Source organism: Eleutherodactylus coqui, chromosome 11, assembly GCF_035609145.1.
Source record: "Eleutherodactylus coqui strain aEleCoq1 chromosome 11, aEleCoq1.hap1, whole genome shotgun sequence".
In the NCBI taxonomy this organism is placed as follows: domain Eukaryota; kingdom Metazoa; phylum Chordata; class Amphibia; order Anura; family Eleutherodactylidae; genus Eleutherodactylus; species Eleutherodactylus coqui.
In genome coordinates, this window is record NC_089847.1 from 90,204,057 (window position 1) to 90,221,060 (window position 17,004).

At 45.3% G+C, this 17,004-nt stretch overlaps 1 protein-coding gene across 1 annotated transcript in view; it reads left to right on the top strand.

Moving 5' to 3' along the window:
- LOC136582172 (uncharacterized) overlaps window positions 1-16,995 on the top strand; it is a 21,084-nt gene extending 4,089 nt beyond the window's left edge. The window contains exons 2-4 of the mRNA XM_066583009.1: window positions 5,495-5,597; window positions 13,592-13,766; window positions 16,868-16,995. Coding sequence (XP_066439106.1) covers window positions 5,495-5,597; window positions 13,592-13,766; window positions 16,868-16,995 — 406 coding nt within the window. The remainder of the gene's footprint in view (window positions 1-5,494; window positions 5,598-13,591; window positions 13,767-16,867) is intronic.
- The last annotated feature ends 9 nt before the right edge of the window (window positions 16,996-17,004 follow it).

Genomic DNA, 17,004 nt, shown 5'->3' on the forward strand with positions numbered 1-17,004 from the left:
CCTCTCAGGCTGGCTGTTCTGACTGCCGCATCATGCGGGGGAACGAACGGCCAGCCATTAATGTACTGAATGTGCATGGGGATATGTCGGAGGGTGGCTCCGGGGCCCCCTGAGCTCACGGGCCGGGTCGCCATGGCGACCCCAGCACCCCCTGACGCTACGCCTATGGATATGAGTTAGATAGATAGAAGATAGATAGATAGATAGTTATGAGATAGATAGATAGATAGATAGATAGATATGGGATAGATAGATAGATAGTTATGAGATAGTTATGAGATAGATAGTTATGAGATAGATAGATAGTTATGAGATAGATAGTTATGAGATAGATAGATAGTTATGAGATAGATAGTTATGAGATAGATAGATAGATAGTTATGAGATAGATAGATAGATAGATAGATAGATAGATAGATATGAGATAGATAGATAGATATGAGTTAGATAGATAGATAGATAGATAGATAGATAGATAGATAGATATGAGTTAGATAGATAGATATGAGTTAGATAGATAGATAGATAGATAGATAGGAGATAGATAGATAGACATGAGATAGATAGATAGATAGATAGATAGATAGAAGATAGATAGATAGATAGATATGAGTTAGATAGATAGATAGGAGATAGATAGATAGATAATTATAATCCCCTGAATCAAAGGCGTCCAGAAAGAGCAGTTGCTCTTGCTTCCATAGAGATGCTGCTGTTCCTCAACCCCTATATCAAGTGAATCTGCTTGTGTCAAGCGCTGTCTCTCTTACCTTGTATTAATAAGATATATACACCAATTTATGGCAACTATAACCATTTAAGTGAAGCACCTCTACCTTAAAGGGGTTGTCCCGAGGCAGCAAGTGGGTCTATACACTTCTGTATGGCCATAATAATGCACTTTGTAATGTACATTGTGCATTAATTATGAGCCATACAGAAGTTATAAAAAGTTTTTTACTTACCTGCTCCGTTGTTAGCGTCCTCGTCTCCATGGAGCCGACTAATTTTTGGCCTCCGATGGCCAAATTAGCCGCGCTTGCGCAGTCCGGGTCTTCTGTGTTCTTCTATGGAGCCGCTCGTGACAGAGAGCGGCTCCGTGTAGCTCCGCCCCGTCACGTGCCGATTCCAGCCAATCAGGAGGCTGGAATCGGCAGTGGACCGCACAGAAGAGCTGCGGTCCACGAAGCAAGAGGTTCCCGGCGGCCATCTTCACAGGTAAGTATAGAAGTCACCGGAGCGCGGGGATCAAGGTAAGCGCTCCGGTAAGCTGTCTGTACGTCCCTGCATCGGGGTTGTCTCGCGCCGAACGGGGGGGGGGTTGAAAAAAAAAAAAACCCGTTTCGGCGCGGGACAACCCCTTTAAGACAAATGCAGTTAACGCAAGGTCATGTATGAGATGCCTTAAAAGATGGGTGCTAAGAAGTCTCAGAATCAACGAAGTTAAACAGGAACTGGCACGTTCTTTCACATGCATAACAGGTCAATACCTCAAGAGAAGGGTGGAGGACTCCGCCGACCATCAATCAAATGACATCATGGATTTTGGGCAGTGGAGACAGCCCATTTCGCAGTGGACTAGTACCAGATACCGAAAGTAGCCCAAGCTATTGTAGGAGAACTGGAGGAGGGCTAAAACTAAAACACTGGAGGAATCAGTGGAGACGTAGCTGTAAAGGTCTGCACCCCATTGTCGTTGTCACAGGCAACAGAGCTATGTGAGGGCTCGTTTTTTAAGAACAAAATGTATTTTTCATTGGTATCATTTAATGTACCATATAATGTATTGGAGAACTTTAAAAAAAATTCTAAGTCGGGTGAATTGGAAAAAACGCGCAATTTAGATGGGAGGTTAACAACATTCATTGAGTGGTAAAAATTACATTATGCCTTTATTCGATGAGTCAGTACGATTATGGCAATATGGCAAATTATATATTTTTTATATGTTGTACTACTTTAAAATAAAAAACATTTTTTTAAACAATTTTCATCCTCCTTAACCTTTTAATTTTTCCAACAGTGAAGTTCTTTTTTGCGGGCAACTTGTAGTTTTTTTTAGTACTATTTTGGGGTATATACAATGATATTTTTATCGCTTTTTATTCAGTTTTTTCTTAGAGATATGGTGACCAAAAATGCGCAAATTTGGCATTACATTGTATTTTTTTTCTGACCGCACTCAACATGCAAAAGAATTAATGTGATATTTTGATAAACTTGACTTTTAAACGTGGAAATACTTCTTTTGATGTGACACGACTGGGGAAGTTTTTTATTTTAATATTTTTAGATTTACTAATAATCTAAAAAAAACAACTATTTTATATTTACATTTTTTTTTTCAACTTGGACTGTCCAATTACATGTGCAATATACAGCAATACTTCTAAATCACAGCACTTTGTACTTTTACAGGCATCCTGTTACATTTTGCTACAGGAATTCCATGGCAGGCCTGGTGGCCTTCACAAAGCCCCAGCCTGCTATGGTAACTAAATGGTTATATAGTTGCAGGGGATCATTCTGGGCAAAAAAGGAGCACCCTCCGTCAGGGTATTTAAATGCCAGCAGCATCTAATTAGTAAATCAGACAGAATCAGAGTTATGGCCTATGCTGTCCGTTGTACCTGCCACATGTAGAACAAATCTTGCTCTCATATCTGCTGTATATACTGACACCCAGCATCCACCATACTTGTACAGTGCATGTCAATAAGCGGTTAAAGCATATATGAACTTTCAGGTGACTTTTCAGAATAAACTGTCATATGTGGACATAAGAAACAACACTACTTCTGGTCACTATATGACTTGTATCCTGCATTTATCACCAGTTTTCTTCCTGTGCAGACTCCATCCCTAATTCTCAGTTTTCCCATAGCTGATGGGTGAAGACCAGCTGCTATGATATTTCCCATACACTACACACAGATCCTGTGATCATATCTCTATCTCTCATATATAGAGAAGCAGCCACAGCATGAAGGACATTATACAGCAGTACCGAGCAGTGTATATGTTATTCCAGTAGCTGTGAGACAGTGAAGCACTCTTAGATGCAGTATCATCTCTGTGTGTATATCATTGTTTTTCTCTCACTTGCTTCCTCTTTGCCTTTCTACAGAATTCTATGGGAAGCATGAAATCTGACCTGTCAGTGAGTTGTTAGTTCATCATGTCTACTATCCTGCTGAAAATGACTTCTGAGATGAGCATTGTGATGAGAACTCTGTATGTCAGCCAAATAGCATCGCTGAGTAGATTACCATTAACCCTTTCCAATCCACTGTCTGACCTCTGAAGACATTATGATTTAAGGCTGTACAGCTCTGATGTTGGAAGACGTCCGTCGGGGTTCTCTTACTGTATATTGACAGCCTCTCTGCTGTCAGAGCCTATCCAACGTGTCACCTCATGCAATACTGGATTCAGCCAGCAGATAGCGCAGTTGTGTAACAGCAAAAAAAGAGTAAGCCCCCTAAGAAAACCAGGATACAAATGGATTGGAAAGGGTTAATGTAGATTCTTTCAAATGTTCTTTTCAGCTGGATGCCTGGCACAGTGTGCACGACCTTCAAACTCTGGTTCTACATGCAGTGGTGGGTTTACTTAACACCCAATAATTTAGCTCTTCATTAGAATTCCAAAGCAATAATTACAGAACCATATTAAATATTGTTCCATTGTACCAGGGTTTTGCAGGTGTAAACTATTGATGGCCTGTCCTCAGGATAGGTCAGCAATGGTAGATTGTCTGGGGTTCCTTTCCCTGGACCTGCACAAATCAGTTGTTTTCCCAGGCCTGGGTGCTTGGCACAGAGCTGCTTTCTGCAGGAAGCAGACAGATCTGTCCCAACTGCAGTGGCCAAGCTTGGTATTGCAGGCATAGTTCCTATTAATTTCAATGGGAACTTGACATGCAGTACCAAGCTTGGCGGCTACAGTAAAAATGGGAGTTGTTTCCTGCAGAATTCAGTTCAGTAAATGAGTGCAAACAGCTGATTTGCAGCCGGCCTGGGCAATGGATCCCAGCCAATCTACTATTGATGGCTTATCCAGAGCATATTCACTCACATATCTTACAGATAAGTGTCATGGTTATTTCTGTTAGGTAGATAATGTAGCAAAAACCCAACCAGTGTAATTATATAGCGCCCACTCATTATAGGGCTTTGTGTGGTATTAGTTTGATGTCTGCTGTCTCATGGAAACATGGGCCTGTCCTGCTCCGCTATCCTCACGCTGATGAAGGTAATATTCTGGAGAGACACCAAGGTCTTGTCTCTGTAACATATGATGGGATCCATAAGTGACGTAGTGGATTTAGTAATGCCGTCTCTGTCCTCTGCAAAAATTCAAACATTTGTTAAAAATTATACAGGATTAACTTATTTTCCTTAGATTTTTTAAAGGTGCATTGCTCTATAGGTAGAATGAATTTAAGAGGGACCTGTCACCTCACCTGATAGGTCTGTATCACTAAACACTTACATAAAAAAATATGCTCTAGAATTGTTATTTTATAACTCTGATGTTCTACTCCTCTGTTATTCCACCTGGAAATCTATGACTAAATTGACAACTGGACATTTCCATTTGTCAATGAGGAGTGTCCCTAGATACATTGATATTATTAGAACGGATTGGCCAGTGCCAGGCCTCTTTCCCACGGCCGTTTTCATGGTCAGCTGATATACGCTGTGATCTGATGCATTGGATTCCAATGCATCAGATCACATGGCCGTATTCCCATAACGTAAAAGCGCCAGGCCGACCAATATAGCGCCGGGCGTTTTTATGTTGGGCCCAAAAGATAGTCCTGGAACTATCTTTTGGGCCAAAATACATCGGCCGATGCATGGGCTCCTAGGGGAGCCAATGACAGCGGCCGGAGAAGGGAGGTGGGAGGGAGTTTAGCAGCGAGACTGCTAAACTCCCTTCCTCTTCTCTCCTCCTCTCTGGCTGATTTCAATGGGAGTCCCGCCCCCTCCTTGCCCCTTGCCTGCAGCCAGCAATGGGAGAAGGCAGGTTGGCGCGGCGCTTAGTTCCGCCCCTCCCATTGCAATCAGCCGGAGGGGAGGAGAGAAAAGGTGAGCCGGCGAGGGGGAGGGAAGGGGAAGGCCCAACGGCATGGAAGCCTCAGCGTATATGCATCGGGGCCCATGCCGTGTGATCGGGCCCACAAACGTTAGATTTGTGCGCTTGTTCAAAAGCTTTTACGCCCCAGATGGTAGCGTATATCAGCTGGCCGTGAAAACAGCGGTCAATATACGCTCAGGGGAAAGAAGCCTTAGACAGTGAAATGAAACACCTATCAATTCATAAATGGATTTTCAGTAGGTTCAACAAAATGCAGTGATCTAAGACAAAATGCCCCAGAAGTGTTATATTATGGGGAATAAAAGCATTCAGTAAAACCCATTAGGAGAGCTGGCAGGTCTTCTTTACATAAAACATTATTAACACCTTAGTCCTTTCAATCTAATTCCAGGTGTTTAGATAACGAAATGGTGGTGAATATGACAAGGGATGATAACAAGATCGTCTTCACGCTGCATCTCTCAGGATTAGCCCAGATTTCTGGCTCTTCCACAGTAGGTGTTACTATTTTCTCTGATACTTTTTATGTTATAGAATGGAGAGAAGCACTTCTGAAGTGGTCTGAAAGTTGTTTGCATTGAAACATTGTTCACACTAACCAATCTTTCTTGAGAAGAACATTGGTCAGTAACCAGGTTCTGTGTGCATTTATTTAATGGGAAAAGCACCTGCGAAAACCCAGACTTACAATTTCATCTCCTTAAGGCATCTTTCTCATGGGCGACAAAGTCACGCTATTTTCTTGCGATGCGACAATGCTACAAATCGTATGTATGAGAAGCCCATGCTTCCTATTGGTTCCTTCACATTTGCGATGTTTTGTAGCATGCGACATTGCTAGCCTAAAACCTCGCTGGTTGAGTGATATGTACACTACAAGCGAGGTTTTGTAGCCCATGTTTCCCTATAGAGCCTTCCTCTCTGTTGCATTGCACGAAAATGCAGATTTCCCCAGTCGTCTCCACGACAGCACCAATTGAGATTGCCTCCTCCTGATAGGACAGGAACACACTGAGAGGTTAAAAGCTCCCCCCCTTCCCCACTTTCCTCAGTGTCTTCCTGTCCTGCCAGGAGGCAGGATCTCTGAGAGGAGCTGGTGGAGAAGCCAGCCAGGATTACTTACAGGCGGATCGGAGGGCAGTGGCTCAGCCTGTCCTCCCTTCCATGCCAGACGACTCCCGGGACGCCACATGGGGTGGTAACCCCCGGGCCAGGTTCCTCCCGCGGCGGCCCATGGGGGGTACAAAGCGGGAGCCTCAGTCCCCCTCGTCCTCCCTGCAGAAGTTAGAGCGCGGTGCTCCAGGAAGCCCTTCGACGGCGGGGGGCGGGGCGCCGCGTCACGTGTCCAGCACGATGACGTCATCACGTCTGCATCAGGAGCGGAGGGGGCGGGGCTTAGCGCAGGAGCGCGAAAATAAAAAAAAAAAAAAAAAAAGGAACCTGAGAGAAGCCAGAACAAACCAGCACTACAGGTCGCAGGGTGTCTGCAGCACCAGTATAGTAATGAGTGCTCCAGCCCCAGAGACAGCTGAAACCTCAGCCTCAGCGGCCGTAAGTAGCCAGTGCGGCAAAAAATACAATGCAAATATCCAGTGTATTGTGTATGGAAAATTGCATATTTACCCGCAAAAATGCTTTATTTGTCAGGGGGATAAAAAAGACACCCCCCAGAACAAAACTCAGAAAATGCGGGATAAAACTGCCAGCTACGTACCAGAGGCCTCTATGCAAGGCATGCGTAGCTAGGCTAGTTAAAGAGGAATCGGGAGGACGTTAGGAAGCTGGTGAAAGAAGAGGTAGATCAGCCCTAACGTCACAGCTGGCGCCGCCAGCAAAACGCCAGAAAAGGGCGTATGTTCCTGACGAGCCTTCCGACTCCGAGAGTTCTATCGGGTCGGAGCAAGAGGAACAGGCGGCCGAGGAGTCCTCAGATTAGGAGGACTACAAAAAATACTTATTCCATCAGGACGACTTAATGGAATTGATTAAGTCAGTCAGGGCTACACTAAAAATGGAAGAGCCCAGAGAACCACGTACCCTACAAGATGAGATATTTGGGGGACTAGGGGAGAGGCGCAAGCATACCTTCCCTGTCCACAAGAATATCACCAAAATAATCCAAAAAGAGTGGAGCCGCACAGTTAAAAGATCCCATGGATCGCAAAGCTGAGGGCCTTCTAAAGAAATCATGGGAGGCAGCGGCAAACATACTTAGGCCAGGGATCGCAGCCACTTGTGTGGCACGAACTCTGGGGGTATGGCTAGAACAGCTACAGCTACACCTAACCAATAAGACGCCGAGGGAACAGATCCTAAATTCCCTTCCGATCCTGCGTATGGCAACAAATTTCCTAGCGGACGCCGCGGCCGAAACTGTCAAACTTTCGGCGACAGCTACAGCCCGGTCTAACTCAGCCAGAAGAGTGTTATGGCTGAAATCGTGGTCAGCCGACCTAGCCTCAAAAAATAAGCTATGCGCCCTCCCGTTCTACGGCCAGTTTTTGTTCGGACCGGACCTTGACAAGAAGGCGTCCGACAAAAAGAAGGGATTCCCGGAAGAAAAGCCACAGAGAGGGAAGACCTTCTTCCGGGCCCCAAGGCAACAGCCAGAGGCCTACCGAGGCAAGGGCAAGACAGACCGCTGGAGTTACCCCAAGGGGGGCAGAGGAAGGAACATCCTCTTTAACCCCCACCAGGGGGAGCCAAAGCAGAGACCCTGACGCCATCCCCGTAGGGGCAAGGCTGGGGGGCTTTGTGGATCAAGGGGCCGCAATTCTCGAAGACCCATGGATCCCAAAGATCTTACAGCAGGGATACCGGATAGAGCTGGTGTCTCTCCCCAGAAGAAAATTCATTATCACGGGAGGCTCCAAACAACAGTTACACCTACTAAGGCAAAGCATTGGGGACCTGCAACAACTAAATGCAATATCCCCCGTACCGCAAAACGAGGAAACCCAGGGCCATTATTCCAGGCTCTTCCTAGTAAGGAAACCCTGCGGGAAACAGCGGATGATAGTGAACCTGAAACCTCTGAACACCTGCATCAGATACAGAAAATTCAAGATGGAGTCCATCTCCTCAACGATAAAGTTGATTCCCAAAGGAGCCTACATGGCATCCATCGATTTAAAGGATGCTTATTTCCACGTACCGATCCACGAGGGGTCCCGGAAATACCTAAGGTTCGCAGTGGATATGGGCAAAGGAATAGAGCACCATCAATTCAGATGCCTGCCCTTCGGGATCTCCTCAGCACCCAGAATCTTCACCAAAATTATGGGTGAGGTAGCCGCCTACCTGAGGAAGAAGTCGGTCCTAATAGTACCCTACCTGGACGATATTTTAATAATAGCAGAGTCCAGAGAACTCCTAACGAAACACCTGAGGATAGTGCTAGAACTTCTCCAATCCTTAGGATGGATCATAAACTGGGAAAAATCCAGCCTAGATCCCGACAAACAGAAAACGTTTCTGGGTATAACGCTCGACTCAGAATCGCAATGCTCCTACCTACCCGAAGAGAAAATACAAAAAATCCGACGGCTAGTCAAAACCTTTTTACGGAGACGATTATGCACAATTCGGGAAGCCATGTCTCTCCTGGGAAGCTTGACTTCATGCATTCCAGGAGTGGCATGGGCCCAGGCTCACACCAGAGCCCTGCAAGCCTCAGTCCTATCCACGTGGGACAAAAAGCAGTCCTCTCTAGGGACAAGAATGTACATTCCAAGCGCGGTGAAAACATGCCTGCGTTGGTGGGCATCCTCAGAGAACCTGCGGAGAGGGGTTCATTGGCTACAAAACCCAGCCACTCGCATCACAACGGATGCAAGCGCCTGGGGATGGGGAGCGCATGTGGGGAACCAGTTCTTTCAGGGCCCATGGCCTCAAAGGACAAAAGAACAGTCCTCAAATTACAGGGAACTACAGGCCGTATGGCAGGTCCTACAGCAGTTAGGGAACTCGCTATGGGACCAGCATATAAAGATACTGTCAGACAATATCACCGCGGTCGCCCATATACGACACCAAGGGGGCACAAGATCTCCCGCTCTGCAAAACATCGCACAGAAAATTTTCCACTGGGCAGAGCGCCGGATCCTCTCGATCACGGCAACCCATTTGAAGCGGACGCTAAACCAAAAAGCGGGCTTTCTCAGCAGGAGGCAAATAGACCCAGGAGAATGGTCTCTCTCCCTGAAAGCATTCAGAATCCTGATCAACCAGTGGGGGACCCCACAATTGGACCTGTTCGCAACCAGGGAAAATGCCAAAGTAAGCAATTTCTTCTCCCTCCGGCCAGGAGATCGTCCGACAGCAGTAGACGCCCTAGGCCAAGACTGGGGAGAGGGGCTGGTGTACGCCTTTCCTCCTATACCGTTGATCCCCAGAGTCTTACAACATTTCAGAACCCAGGTATGCACACTAATCCTGGTGACCCCCTTCTGGCCCAAAAGAAGCTGGTTCGGTCTTGTAGCAACATTGAGCGTCCAGGACCCAGTCATCTTCCCTACCTGGACAGATCTTCTATCGCAGGGGCCACTGAGCCATCCGAGCCTAGACAAGCTCCACTTAACAACATGGCTTTTGAAGAATCCTCACTAAAAGAGAAGGGATTCTCAGAGAGAGTAGTAGAAACGTTAATGTCCAGCAGAAAAAAGACTACCCACCTTATCTACCAGAAAGTTTGGAGAAGGTTTTTCTCATGGAGACAGGGGAGGGATCGCGGGGATTCTATCCCGGACATCCCTCTCATCTTAGAGTTCTTGCAGGAGGGCCTAGAGATGGGCCTCTCTCCAAGCACCCTGAAGGTCCAGGTCGCAGCCCTTAGCGCCATATGTGACACAAAGTTCGCAGACAACAGATGGGTCAACAGGTTCCTAGCAGCAGCAACTAGATTACGGCCTAGGCCCATAAATCTTTTTTCAGACTGGAACCTTAATTGGGCCCTAAGGGCCATGACAACGGTACCATTCGAGCCGATCGAAGCACTACCCATAAAAATGCTTACTATCAAGACCATTTTCTTAGTAGCAATCACCTCCGCAAGACGGGTTAGCGAGCTGCAGGCCTTGTCCATTCGCCACCCGTTCCTGAAAATCTCAGACACCAAATTAGTATTTAAAACGGACCCGGCGTTTATGCCAAAAGTAGTATCACATTTTCATAGGTCCCAAGACATAATAATCCCCTCAATTTTTAGTAAACCTAAAAACGAGGAAGAAAAAACCCTAAGCTGCCTGGACGTTAGGAGAGCAGTCCTAGGCTACATAGAGGCGACAAGCCACTGGAGGCGGGACGACAACTTGTTCGTCCAGTTCAGTGGCCCAAATAAAGGGAACAAAGCAGTGAAAAGCTCCATAGCCAGGTGGATCCGCCTGGCCATCATAGAGTCTTATAAAGCCCTCGGGAAGGAAATCCCTTTAGCTCTTAAAGCCCATTCTACAAGGGCAGTAGCATCCTCATAGGCCGAACATAGCTCAGCTTCGGTCGAGCAGATATGCAAAGCCGCAGTCTGGAAGAAACCCCACATGTTTGTTAAACATTATAGGGTAAAAGTGCAGCAGGACGAGGACATGGCCTTCGGCCGCAAAGTCCTCTCGGCAGCAATCCCACCCTAGGGAAACTTTAGTTGGTACGTCTCAATTGGTGCTGTCGTGGAGACGACTGGGGAAAAAATGGATTATACCTACCTGATAATCAGGTTTCCAGTAGTCTCCACAACAGCACCCGTACCTTCCCCCCCCCTAAATTGATAGAAAAGAAACTATATAATATAATATAAAAAAACATATATATAATATAATTTTATTTAAAAAAAACAAAACAAAAAAAAACCCCGGTTAAAAGAAAAAAAATAAATAATAATTTAAGTTGAGCTCCTACCCCGGCAATTCGTTAGAATCCACTGAGGAAAGTGGGGAAGGGGGGGAGCTTTTAACCTCTCAGTGTGTTCCTGTCCTATCAGGAGGAGGCAATCTCAATTGGTGCTGTCGTGGAGACTACTGGAAACCTGATTATCAGGTAGGTATAATCCATTTTTTTGTGTGGTGCGATGCAACTTTGACAGTAAGAAATCCTACTGTCAAAGCCATAACCTAAGCCCTAACTGCAGGGAAAAAAAAAGAATAAATCAGCTAGAAGGGCTGTCCGCTGACGCTTAACCAATCAGAGCCAGCACTTGATGAACCAATCACAGCAATTCTTCGAGTGCTGGCGCTGATTGGCTAAGCCTCAGCCAATCAAAGGTAGCACTTCCAGGAAGCAGGGATTTTTCAACCCCCAGCCAGAAGAGATGAAAAAGAACAGTGCCGAGGACCAGAAGGAAGTTGCAGCGGCGCTGGACAGCGCTTCTAGGTGATGTATATATATATTTTTTCCCTGCAGCTAGAGCTTATTTTCTGGGTTAGGCTTTTATTTCAAGCACCCCCCGAAAATCTTCGCAAGTAGTGCTACAAAATCGCAGCATCACCGCGAGAAAATGCAACGATATCGCACGGACCAGCAATGCGATATCACTGTGATTTTCTCGCAACGATGCTGTGTCACCCGAGTAAAGGAAGCCTAAGAGGGTTTTATCATAAAAAAAAAAATCTATACTCACCTATTTCTCCCCAGTCAGTTTCCTTAACACATCTTCTCCTGGCTGAGCTTCTGCAGTGCCCCCTGGGTCACCTCACCACACACGGACGGCTTGTTATGAAGGCTGCATTCTTCACATACCTTCCGGCCAGCTCAGTGAAGGTCAGGTCCCTGTGCTGTAGCGTTCACTGCCTAGGAAGGAATTTAAATTTATTTCAGTGACAGCTTGCATGAGCGGCCTCTGAAGTAGATCGGCGCTCCCCCTGCTGGCTTGTGAACTGTGACGTAAGGTAATGTACATTAGCTGGCAGAAAGAAGACTGCCAGCCAATATACATAACCTCACAGAAAGGTGAAGAATGAGCCAGCTGGAGGTGTAGTGACCCCCCCCCCCTGGACTGCAGGAGACAGGAGAAAATAGAGGTGAAGATCTGGTAAGTAGACTTGATGGGAGAGGAAAAGGTAAGTATAGAATTTTTCTTTTTTAATGACAGAACCCCTTTAATTAAAACACCTTTTGCCAATTACCTATTGGAGAAGTCATTAGCATAAAGGTTCACTTATCTTTTTCTCCCTGCACTGTGGATGTTTATGGCCCTTTTACATGGGCTGTGAATTTCACAATTCTTATTTGCCCAAGCAAATGAGTTGGTGACATTATCACCAGCACGCTCGTGTTCAGGCAGCCCATTTAGACTGCACGATTGTAAACGGGGCTTCACTTAGTGCTCAATAAAAGAGATGAAGGGTACAACAACTGTGTTTGGGTGCATTCACATGAACGTATATCGGCTCGGTTTTCATGCCGAGCCGATATACGTCGTCCTCATGTGCAGGGGGGGGGGGGGGGGGGGGATGGAAGAGCCAGGAGCAGGAACTGAGCTCCCGCCCCCTCTCTGCCTCCTCTCCACCCCTCTGCACTATTTGCAATGAAAAGAGGTGGGGCAGGGCTAAGTTGTGAGAACTAGCCCCGCCCCGTCCCACCTCTCCCCATTGCAAATAGTGCAGAGGGGCACAGAGGAGGCAGAGAGGAGGCGGGAGCTCAGTTCCTGCTCCTGGCTCTTCCATCCTCCCCCCTTCCTGCACACGAGCACAACGTATATCGGCTCGGCGTGAAAACCGAGCCGATATACGTTCGTCTGAATGCACCCTTTGTCTGTGGGCTCCTTCACATAGGTGCTGAGATTCTCGGCCGGCAATGTCACGGACGCAGAGCGGCCGAAAATCGCATGAATGAGAGGCAGCCGTGACCAAGTCACGGCTGCATCTCCTGTTTTAACGCCTGCTCAGATGGCTGGACGTGCGGCATATATACGCTGCAGCCCGGGATACTGTTGGGCAGAGGGAGAGAGTTTAGCTCTGCTAAACTCCCTCCCCCTCTTGCTGGCTGGCGTTGCTAGTGTGCTAATCTCCAGCCCTGTCCCTTTGCCAACAGCCTGCAAGGGGTGGAGAGGGAGTTTAACAGAGCCGCTGCTTAACTCCCTCCCACCTCCCTTTTCCGGCAGCTACCACACCAGTCTATTGGATGGTCCGGCATATTCCGGCTGGAAGACAGGTCCCGACTTATCCTTTCCGGACGACGTAAGAGCACCAGAAAATCGTCCATCTGAACTGACGCATTGAAATCGAATGCATCAGATGGTCGCGATTTTCGGCCAGCATCTTGTTGCGGCAAAATTGCCACGATAAAACGCTTGTGAATAAAGCCTATAATTGTAACTTATATTAACACACAGAACACGTTATTAGCAATAAGAGCAGAATTGCGGATGCTTGCAAAAGGTTCACTCACTTTGTCTTACAACTTTATGTGGTTTTGGCTGCCGACCATGTTGTGATAAAAGGTTTTCGCTATTTTTCAGCATCCAGCATTATGTATATTAGTGAATTCCTTCTCTTATTAGGTATTTATAAGCTGTGAAGTGAAGCTCTGCCTGGATTCGAACCACTCGGAGTCATGCGGTTTTTACTGTCCTTTGCAATTGTTCTCTAAGCAACCATCAGAATCCGTCCTGGAGACAAGAACCTACCATATAACAACCAAACCAATCTATGTGATTTGGGAGTCAAGAAAAAATGGCAAGTATTAGCAATACTGCATTGACAACGGATGCTAGGGACTTGACAACATTGTATAAAAGATGAAGCTGATATAACTCCAAGCGCAGTTTGCGGGCCCATACTATTACAGCAGGAGGGCTGTACTGCACCTTATAAGTGAACCACACAGCCAGATTAATAGTATGGGCATCATTAAAAGTGCTTTGTGCACTACACATATCTGTGTGACTGGACACATACATGCCTTATCTATGTGCAAGTATAATGCTCATTCCCCTCTAAATATGCGGCATGTGAGTGATTCTTTATCAGTATTTTACACCTTGGCAAGCTTCTCTATATAGCAGTTACATGTTCTGTATGCTGCTAAGAAATGGTGTACCTGCCCTTGTTTCTCGGTATCAGTAAGTATGGTCGCCTTATGTGTTATTTGAATAGATTTGATCCCTTTCTGTGATTTGAAATTATATTTGGGCAAAGCTATATTTACTTAGTAATATGTTGTTGGATGATAAGTAGAAATCTTCACAAGCACCCAAAGTATATTGACCCCCTGGGAAACCTATATAGGCACTACACAGTAGCCGAGGAAAGTAAATCACAGAAAAGAATACGGTCTACTAAATTATTTTAAATATATTCTTTATCTAATCATTAAAAGCCAATGAGCACTACTGAACCCTATTAATTATACTGAAGGTACACAGGGCACCTACCCTGAAAGGAGTGATCCTGCACAGGAAACAATCCATAAATATCCATATTGCATCTTAAATACAGGGAAACAGAATAACGAAACAAAATGCTAAAACAAGGATTTGGGCAGCAATAATAGAAGTAATAACTATGGAAGAACAATGTATCTGATACTTTCATTAAGCCCTTCAGTGGCAGATTTATTATCATGTCAGCGCAGCAAGCACCAGAGATTTTCCTGAGGTAATTCAAAGTGGCAAACGTGTACAGTGGCACAATAACTGTGTGTCCTAGCCAGCATTTCAGCACTAGAGTTGTCCACAGAAATCTTCCGAGGTTTAACTGCATGGTCAGTGCAGCAAGCCCTGGAGATTTCCCGGGCGTGCCACTAAAGGGGTTAAAGGTCCAAACTATATAACCAATGGCACCAAATATTTCCAACAAACTCCTACATGTTTCACCCTTAAATTTGCATGGCTCATCAGGTAACCGAACAAAAAAGTGTGAAGGTTATGTCACCCAATGGAAATATGCAGTATAAGCTTCTTACTGCAACAAAGATGAGATGTAAGTATGTGCTACCCCAAATTGAAAATACAATAAACTCACTCAAAAATCGAATAGTCATGCAGAGATGTGTAATAGATGACATATATCTTATTATAAAAAATAAGGGTCAGTGCTACATTATAAAACTTGTCTGAAAACACACCAGTCAGCAATGGATTCTATATATTATAATCCACAGATCCTGCCCCATATCCAGATCACAACGTAGAGACTGGTGCTGTTCCTGCCATACTGTCTTTGATTGCCCCATCCTTTCCTAGCCATATTCATTATACTGTATGGAGACCCACATATGCCTTTCTTATTGTGTTTGGCGTCTGAATATTCAGTATTTGAAGGAGGCTACAGAATCTCTGCAGTTATTAGAGATTTTATTTGAGAAGCTCTGTTTATCTTTAAACTGGTGATGCTCTCTAGGATGAAACCTTTCCCAGCATGCGGATCGCGCGCGCAGGAAGAAAAATGCAGCATGCTCCATTTTTCTGTGGATCCCGCAAGAACGGATTCCATTGAAGTCAATGGAAGCCGTCCGAACTGTGGCACAGACGCAGTGTCAGCGGGATCCGCGGGAAAGCAGGAGATTTGGAAGGAAAAAAAAAAAAAAAAAGCATGGCGCATACGCACAGTACTGTGGCAGGTGCATCTACCATGCAGAAGAAAGAAAATCCGGCCGCAACGCAGAAGTCCACGCTGGATCCAGCCCGTGGACATGAGGCCAAGCTTGGAATTCTAGATCTGTTTAGGGTGCTTTCATACAGGATGGAATAGTCTGCAACAATGCATAATATTTAGTACCAAAATCCGGACTGCTAACACGCGGATTGTGACGCAGAATTGAAAATGGCAGAATTCTGTTGCACAGTACTTTAAACACAGGGCCAAGGGATGGTGTCACTTTATCAATTTGAGAAAATTCTTTATTACAAAAATCCTTTTTGGCTTCCTCTGTCCAAGTATGGGAACACACACACACTCAAATTTCATCTATATTTCAGTAGAAGCTTATATTGCATTGAGTGATATAACCATAATATAGAATAATCATAATATAAGTGTCGTTGGTTCTATAGATTGGACTTTTAGTGAAAGTATCAGATGTATCATTCTCCCATAGTTATTACTTTTGTTATTGCTGACCTAATCTTCGCTTTGGCATTTTATTTCCCTTTCCCTATATTTAGGGCACACTAGGGCTGTTTAGGGATAGGCTCCAGTACAGGGTCACCTTTTTCAGGGCTGGTGCTCTGTATATCTGCAGTATAGTTTATAGGTCTCAATAGTGCTTCTTGTCTTTTAAAGATTAAAAGGGTTGTTCCACTTCCAGCTGTTTTACTGTAGGAAGCAGACAGCACCGTACATTGTGCAGTGACCTAGTTTGGTACTTCAGGCTGAGTCCTATTGAAATGAATGGAACTCGGCCTGCAGTACCAACAGAGCTGTCTGCTTCCTGCAGCAAAACAGCTACCAACAAGTCTATGGTAGAACACATCTACATAGGACTCTGAAAAGAGTCAGATTTTCGTGCCATGCCAACTTCGGAGTGGGACATTACTGGATCATGGTAGTGGGTGAGTATTACAAACGTAATCACCTGGCTTACTGTCATGTGCCTTAACAACACCATAACCTAGTTGATGGTGATGTGGGGACATGACAGGTTGACAGGTTTCCTTTAATATAACTTCTAAGTGTGGTGCAATTTCAGTGTTGTTTCGGAGAGAGCAGCCATTTAAAAAAAAAAAAAATCTCATGCAAGTTCCACAGAACAGTAATTAGAGGTTTATTGTATTTGTACATTATGCAATAATTGAATGTGGAGCTTCTCACACCATATTTTTTCTACTTTCCACCAGCCCCCAGAAACTATGCAGCAATGGTCATCGGCACGGTTCTCGGTGTCACCGTTTTAGCTGTAGTGGTTTTGCTTGTGAGAAAATCTTTCTATGGCATACGCCGTAGGAACATCCTAATGGATCTATGACTAAGAACG